The 8434-nt window shown below is 41.6% G+C and overlaps 1 protein-coding gene across 1 annotated transcript in view; it reads right to left on the reverse strand.

The window, feature by feature from the left end:
• Positions 1 to 8434, reverse strand: part of LOC107669108 (transcription factor COE1-like) — a 132354-nt gene that overhangs the window by 5787 nt on the left and 118133 nt on the right. Inside the window, exons 12-14 of the mRNA XM_016461230.1 lie at positions 4678 to 4743; positions 3211 to 3388; positions 2115 to 2294 (exon numbers count right to left, since the gene is read on the reverse strand). Of these exons, the coding sequence (XP_016316716.1) occupies positions 2115 to 2294; positions 3211 to 3388; positions 4678 to 4743 (424 nt within the window). The remainder of the gene's footprint in view (positions 1 to 2114; positions 2295 to 3210; positions 3389 to 4677; positions 4744 to 8434) is intronic.

Below are 8434 nucleotides of genomic sequence, written 5' to 3' on the forward strand. Positions count from 1 at the left end.
TAGTAACCACCTTACTGATGGTCCGGACTAGAGGCTTCTTCGGGTCACTTCTTGAACAGGGCTCCTGCGTGGGAACCATGGTGGGTGAGTACGATCCATTTTTATAAAAATATATTTAATGCGCTGGTGGTTGTGTGTATTCCATCTGCGAGCTTTCTTTGCAGTGTTTTCCGGGACCTGTGTGTTTCTGTCCTTTTCTAGGGTAGGTCCTCAGTGAGCACCCCCTCTGCTGGATTCAGAAACCAGGTTCTCGACTTGCAGTGATTACCTCACTCGTCGATGTTGTATCCAGTCGGTAAGATAGTCGGTAAGATTCATGCTTCCTGGATCATGCGGCCAGATCATAGGCTTCTGCGGGAGCCTTCTTGATCATCAGGCCCCCGGCAAAGCACTGCAAAATTTCCTGGACGTCCGAGCTGGGTTTATGCTTTCAGGCTGCCTTGTCTGGTACGCCGTATCTAGGTCGCCCTGAGGGGCTTCCTGGTCACCAGGATATCCCCTCTTGCTAAGCTTTGTGCACTTTCTGAAATCCATATAGTGGTAAGTGTGCACGCTGAGCACTTTGCGCACTTTCTAAAATCCACATAGTCGTAAGTGTGCATGCTAAGACTCTGCACACTTTCTGAAATCCCGTATGGTAAGGGTTACGCGTTATTAGCCTCGTTCCCTTTCTCTCAGTTGGCTTAGACCCCGGTACTCGCCTTTGGCTCCACTCAACCAGTGTGTCTCTGTTGACACACTTTTGAAGCATCGCTCCCCTCACCTTTGAGGGTTATTGTGAGCATGGTGCTTTCTTTCGATCATTTGAATTCTCTCCCTTTCTGAGGAGTTGGATTTCTCGCTCCGTGGGCTTTTTGACAGGCCAAGACTTAGTATGATGCTAGGCTCTTGGTCGTATCCCTTTAAAGGAATATATTCCTGATTCCAAGCCTTGAGCTCTACCCCGGGCCCAGGAGTCTGGCCCTAACAGATAAGTTTTTTGGTGTATGTAGCCCAGGCCTTTGGCCGTAGGGGATAATGTCACGGACAGCCGTCTAACGTCCTAGGGGCAACTCCCATGGCTATGGTAGAGTTGGTACTTAGTGCTCGCCATAGGTTTCTGGCATGCACTCCCCTCAGCATGGTGGCATGGGTATACCATTCCCCATAGCAACCCCTAGAGGACGCAGTTCGAAGTTCCCTTGAAAAGGCAACGTCTCAGGTTACTTACACTGAAAAAATGTTTCATATAGATGTGTTTATCTGAATTAAACATTTTTTTCAGTGTATGTAACCATGGTTCCCTGAGTAGGGAACGAGACACTGCGTCCTCTAGGTTTCCTGCCATGGAACGACTCGTTGTGGCCCGTGTCTGAAGCATACATTCAAAAAAAACCAACAACACGTTGGCCGGCGACAGTCATGACGTCACTACCGGTGCGACTATAGTATAAATAGGCGCCGGGAGAACACCTGAGTAGGGAACGAGACACTGCGTCCTCTAGGTTTCCTGCCATGCTTTGGACGCAAGCTTCAGACGAAGAAGTGAATGACGTGTTCTCCCGGCGCCTATTTATACTATAGTCGCACCGGTAGTGACGTCATGGGCTGTCGCCGGCCAACATGTTGTTGGTGTTTTTTGAATGTATGCTTCAGACACGGGTCACGACGAGGCATTCCCCATAGCGACCCCTAGAGGATGCAGTGTCTCGTTCCCTACTCAGGGAACCATGGTTACATAAGTAACCTGAGACGTTTTACATTTTGATATATTTTAAAATGTATCTTATTCCTGTGATGACCAAGCTGAATTTTCAGCATCATTACTTCAGTCTTCAGTGTCACATGATCCTTTAGAAATCATTCTAATATGCTGATTTGGTACTCAAGAAACATTTCCTATAATTATCACAGTTGTTCAGGATTATTTGATGAATAGGAAGTTCAAAAGAACAGCATTTATTTGAAATAGAAATAATTGTAACAATCTAAAAGTCTTTAGTTAATTGTCCTGAATGTGTTGCTGCATAAAAGTAACAATTTCTTTAAAAAAAAAGAAAAAAGAATGGTAATGGTAAATTTAAAAAATCTTAAAAAAGGAGAGAAAAACAGACACAGAGAGGATCAGTACTCACTGGCATAAGGAGAGTTGGCAGCAGAGCCATTGAGGAAGTTGGGCGACCCTCCCAGCGTGGTCATGCCTGTGTTGCCGTATCCATTCATACTAGTAGAGACGGTACTGTAGCTACTCTGCTGGGGTGTCGTGCTGGGTACATAACCGTGAGGGGATACACTGCTTGTGTTTCGACTGAAACCTAAAACACACACATATAATGAGGAAAAAAATAGGAAAGAAAGAGAATATATTTAGAAATGAACAGAATCAGCTCCTGCTCATCATTGACTTTCATTGTATGGAAAAGAGCACTGTGAGCATTCTACTAAATGTCTCCTCTTTTGTTACACGGTAGGAATAAAGTCATACACGTCATTAGGATGAATGAATGATGACAGAAATCTCATTTTTGGGTGAACTATTCCTTAAAAAAAGATCTGTGTGTCAGTGGCGTACGGAGGTAGATAGGACAGGAGGAGGATATGGACTATAAATATACATCAGGACATTAAACGCTGACATGGGTGAAAGCAGCAGGAAGTTCTCGTTGCAGGAGTCCCCGCTGTCTGATACAAAGGCAGCGCTCTTCTCTGCTCTGCTTACTATTCATTCTCCCTTTCATCAGACGACTGATACATTACTGCTGACTTAACACAAATCATTCACTGTCACAGAGGCCAAGGAATGCTGAGGTAAAGGAGCCTGGAGGTTCAGGGAGCATTGCTGAACGCTTGTATCTGTCTGCATGCGGTATATCTTGCTAGTTTTCACCTACTTGCCTAAGGTTTGAAGGACGCAGCAGACTACTGAATACTGTGATCTGGCACACTTTACTGAGACGGTACAGAATCCCTCTTATATAAAAGGGAGTCAAATGGAAAACTGACAATGATTTATTAAAACATTGGAGCCATATTTTAGTGCATTTAGCACCTGGTTAAACTGGATTGAGAGTGGTTAGAGAATAAGTTGCAGGTGCGCTAGAGTACCATGTGCACAAGTGAATTTGGCCCTTAATATCTCTCTTTGCACACACACACACAAACACAAACTCTCATAGGCAATCACTTTTTTGTGAATGGTCAAAATATAAGATTGGTGGCATCTCTGCTCACCCTGATTGGCTCCTTGTGCGGACTCAGAGACATTGACAGCGAGCTGGCCATGGAAGGAGTTGACTCCCATCATGCCAGCGTGGACTGAGCTGTTGGCCAGACCTGGCAGCTGGTTGTGTCCACGTGGGACGTTGTAGAGTGCCTCTGCGATATCTGCTGCTCTTTTCAGAATGATCTCCTGTCAGGATCAACACAAAAATGGACCAACGATTAAAAGGATATTATTAACTGCCTGAAAAAAAACAAAAAAACAGTGTCCTTCAAATAATCATTCAGTATAAATAATAATGGTTTGACTAAATAAATAACCATAACTCAATAAAATAAAAAAATGAAATAAAAAATTGAAAAATAAAAAGTGAAAATAGTACTTTTTAAAAAATATTAAACAACTATTTAAAAACCAAAACATACCCACTGCAATTCTTTCTTAAAATGATTATATCTAAGCACGGGCAACCTATGAGCTGCCAGATAAAATACACCTTGGTCAAATAAGATCATATGAATAAGTGAATAAGGGAGTCTGTGAAAGATGTGTTTATCTGATAGTCAGCCCAGATAGAGAAAAAAAAAAAAAACTAGTTTTGGGGGCTGGGGAAGGGGGAGCTGCACATTTTGATGGAAAATGAATGTCTCATAATTTCCCCTCATAAAGACGACAGGACCGTGAGGAGGTTGGGGAGATAGGGGTTCCTGAGAGAGAGCTCTTTGAGTGGGTTGATGACTGGAGTCATGCTCCATCCACTGCCCAGCCTAAATAATTCAGCATCACTGCACTCATGCTCAGCTCTCAATCGATGAGCATATGCCCTCACTAGCAGTTCATAACTGATCTAACATTGAAGATGCCCTTGTGGTCCTTCAAACCAATGAGAGAGAGAGTTCTGGAGGAATTACATTGGGGGGTTTATGTTGAGGGAAAATGTTAGGGAATAGTAGAGAACAATTCTACGGTCTTAAAGCTCTAAAATGGCCTTAACTGAGAACAAATGCTTAACTGTGCTGCTCAATTAAACCATTGAAATGTGGAACATGGCATTATTTACACTGATCCTATAAGACAATGTGCCTCTTTTACTAATTATACAGTTTTCACTCTCTTGTGCACATGCACACTTGCCTTAGAGAATGTGTAGCAAAATCTTACTTTTATAAGTCATTTTAGAATTTAGAGTTTTTCAAATTCTAATAATGTTAAATATTTTTAAAAACTGTCTTAACAGATTATTTATTTCTAAGATTAGATTCTAATTTTAGAATGTGATTTCTAAAAATTATAAAATGTCATATTAAATTTAGAGTACATTTTACACCCAAATGATTTTTTAATTGTGATTTCTACATGAAAATGCACCTAAACAGATTTATGCACAAATACATGTATATGCATGGATACTGAATGAGGCCCTGTTTGTATCTGAGTGCTTATGGTTTGAAGTTTCATTGTGTTCAATTGAATCTCACCTGATTATTGTGTGGCATCCCATACAGAGCTTCCACCAGGTCTGCTGCCCTCTTCAGAATCACCTCCTTATAGACAGAAAAGATGATTGTGGCACTTTAGCTTTCCATGTCAATTTTGATGCCAAATGCACAAAACATAATCTTCACTAGATCAATTTACTTGACAATTGATGATAATATAACTGATAAAATGGAATAAAATAATGGATAAAATGGGAAAAAAAGAAAAACATATTTCAAGACATTTTCTGAAAACAAGTCTTAATATCATATGCCATTATTTTTTATGAAATTAAGCATTTTAAGAACGTTTAGAAAGCAATGTTTTTTTTTATTTATTCAGTTTTTTTAGTCTATTTGGTTACTTGACACTCGACAGGCACAAACAAACTTACAGTACAGTTACTACAGGGTCAGTCCCTTTGGAACAACATCAGGTTAAGTGCTTTGCTAAAGGGCAAAATGCTAACGTAGCTCTTCAGTTCATAGATCACCCCTGACAGGGTTTGAACATGCGACCTTTGAATTGCTAGCCGATATCCTTGACCACAACTCCCCTACCATTTTTAGAGAGTTTACGTCTTAGAAAACACTTTAACAGTCCCGTACTTCATCTAGCTCATCCTACCAACAATACTGCCACCGTTTCCATGTATAATACATGAATACAAACACATTTAAAGCAAATACATGCATGTTAGTACATGCAAACGACTGCTCCACAGGAGGCAAGAACTACAGTAACACTATTTTCCTTCCAGGTAATCGACTTTCACTTCCATAACCGAAAACCTATTTATTACCATCCTTTTCACACATTAAACATTTATTTACAGTGTTCTTTACACTGTGTATTCATTTCCTTTCTTCCAAGCCCTCTTCTCCTCTTCATTTGTTTTTAAACCCTGAAGGTCCAGTGGAACCCTTTTTAAAAGTTAATGTGCCGGTGCTGAGGAAATAAGCTCGCAGTGCGACAACCAGAAAATTGTTCTCACCCTCGGTGTGTAACCCTCGCTGCGAACAAGCCCCCGAGCATGTGTGCCTGCCTGCCAGCCGACATATTGCCTTTCAATCAGCCCCCTCTGCCTCCCCCCGGCGGCCCCAGATGCAACACACAGACACGAACATGACGAGGGGGTCAGCGAAGCAATAAAGATTTTTAGTGCGCTGTCCAAGGTGCTAAATTCACTCAATAATGGGAGCTCTGGTACTGCGTTAACCCCTCGTTAGGGGTGCTTCACGGGGGAGGCGCCCGTCTATGTTTGCCCGGGCTTGGGCTGTATGATTGAGAGAAGCACGGGAGCCTGGGGAGGCCTAAAGTGGTGCTTTAGTATGGATGTGTGACTCCGACGGGCTCTCTTCTCCTTTACCCTCTTCTTGGCGGGATGGTGGAAGAACATAAGGGATGGGAAGAATTAGTCCATGGCTTGGTCCCCTGCTGCACCGGCACTGTGTCATTTATCTAGTATGCCTCTCCTCTACTTCTCTCCTTTTCGCACTCGCTCGCCTTTGTTAGAAGGTCTCGTCCTTACCTATCGATCTCCTGTCATTACGATATTGGGGGGTGGGGGAGAGATCTGTTGAGAGGGCAAATCCAATAAGGAAGGGGCCAAAAGTTTGTCCAGATAAACAAATAAATGCTATTAGCATGGGCCGTGTGTGGTGGCCCTGTGTCTGGAAGCAGAGCCCATTTCCTGGGTGAGTAGCAGGGCTTCCAGTAAGGGCCGAGCAGGGAGCTAGGAGCGGTAAACAGGAAAGAAACCTGATCTCGGATCTGCACGTTTGTATAGCTGTCTATCAGTCAGAGCTATCATAACCCATGCTCAATCCTCCCACCTTCTCTGCTCCTTCAGTATGGCCATGAGCTACGAGGACCCGATCTCTGCTTCGACCCATTCAGAGTGTCTTTAGCACCCTGACAGGTGTTTTCCAGCCTTGTTTTCCATCAACGTGAAAGCTGAGATGTATATATACATTCATAGTAATACATAAGCACGTATAAATGCGAATGTGTGCAAGCAAAACAACCCCAGGCGTAGTGTTTCGAAGAATATAATAACAAATAGCCCCCAGCACAGCACCGTTAGGGCCAGCCTGCACATTAATGTGCACCGGACATTGAATCTGTTCCTGTGTGTAAATTATGGTGGCTGGTAATATGATATACATTCATTAGGAAGGGGACTGCTGAAAAAATGAAATAAGGCCCGGGTCACATCTGGAATGTTAAGGCAATGGCGTCTGCACATTTACAAGGAAGCCAGGCCTGTAAAAACATGACAAATTTATTCCTGTGCTTGTTCATTTGCAATTTTATCATCTCCTAATGTTCTATTAGAGCAGTAATACCAGCGGGGTCACCGGCGTCGCTCATGCGGAACGGAGCGCAGTGATGATGTCATACTTCCTGCTCTGCTTCCCTGACCTCATGGACTGCTGGTCTTGTGGAGGTTCTGGTTTTATTAGCTTAACTGAGGTCCCTCACACTCGCTGCTGTGCAGTCACAAAATACATATATTTTATATGTCCTTCAGTCCACAGCATCTCATGGAAACAAAGGCTGTCAAATGATTAAACTTTTTAATTAAATGAATTACATGATATGCAAATTTAGGGGAAATGCCCCTAAAGAAGATTATTTAAAGACATTGCATTGTAGTAGATTAGTAAAGCACCGAATCAGGAGTCAATGTACTTTTATCTTATTTACATATTATTGAATATATAGTATAAAAATACCTTGTCAAGATAGTTAAATTTTGAAAAAGGTGTTTCAAAATATTTATTGAATTACGCTAGTGGTAGGAAAACTAACCACATTTTTGATGTTGGTAATTAAATATTTATAAATATAACATATTAATACAGATTATACATGTTATTAATCATTAATATTGTTAACCATGCACTTAAAGTTAAATTGACAGCCTTATTGCAAGCATTCAAAAACGAATTTCTAGCATGTAAGAACAGCACATACTCTCTATACCATGCGCCAAACGCAAACCCAATCCAAGTGGGATGTACATATAATCTGTGCATGCTAACCACACAAACTCATATGCCTCTATCTGTTTTCAATAACTGTAAATGCTTGGCTCAAACTGTGACCATACTGGTGTGTAATGTCATGCTGCTTATACCCACCAAGGCTGCAATCCATTTTGATGAATGAGGGCTATCATATAGTGAGCCTTTACCTATCCTGACAATAATCTAATCTTTAGTTTCAAACACACCATTTGTCGCTGATGTAAGAGATAAGATACTCCAACGGTGAGTCAATACAACTGTGACAGTTCCCAGAACATTGTGTCAGGTTTTAATCTGATAGAAAAGTGCCTTTACCTTAGTAATCGTAAATATATGACAGCCCCATGACAGAGTTAGTAACTGGCAGCATAAGAGTGTAGTGGTTCATCAAAAATATAGTTTGTGGTGTTATTATGTATGACAGTTAATGATTTAGTTAGTAACAACATCAAGTTTTTAAAGATACATATGAGTTAATTACCTTTGCGTGAGGTAAACTGTGATTTATGCAAGAGTGCATTGAGTGAATGTGGCCATCGTATTGCGTAGATGTGGTGAATCACGTGTGAATTAGAGCAGAATGTCCGTTACATGAGTTTGAGCACAGCTGATGCACATTTCTTTGACTTCCAGATTTGAGTTTGCTCGCTCTGTCGAATGTATTGCTTAACATGGAGGCTTATCCACTGAGCTTATCTAACGCAAAATCAAATATCCTTAGTCT

The sequence above is a fragment of the Sinocyclocheilus anshuiensis genome, unplaced genomic scaffold (genome assembly GCF_001515605.1).
Source record: "Sinocyclocheilus anshuiensis isolate Anshui unplaced genomic scaffold, SAMN03320099.WGS_v1.1 scaffold124, whole genome shotgun sequence".
In the NCBI taxonomy this organism is placed as follows: domain Eukaryota; kingdom Metazoa; phylum Chordata; class Actinopteri; order Cypriniformes; family Cyprinidae; genus Sinocyclocheilus; species Sinocyclocheilus anshuiensis.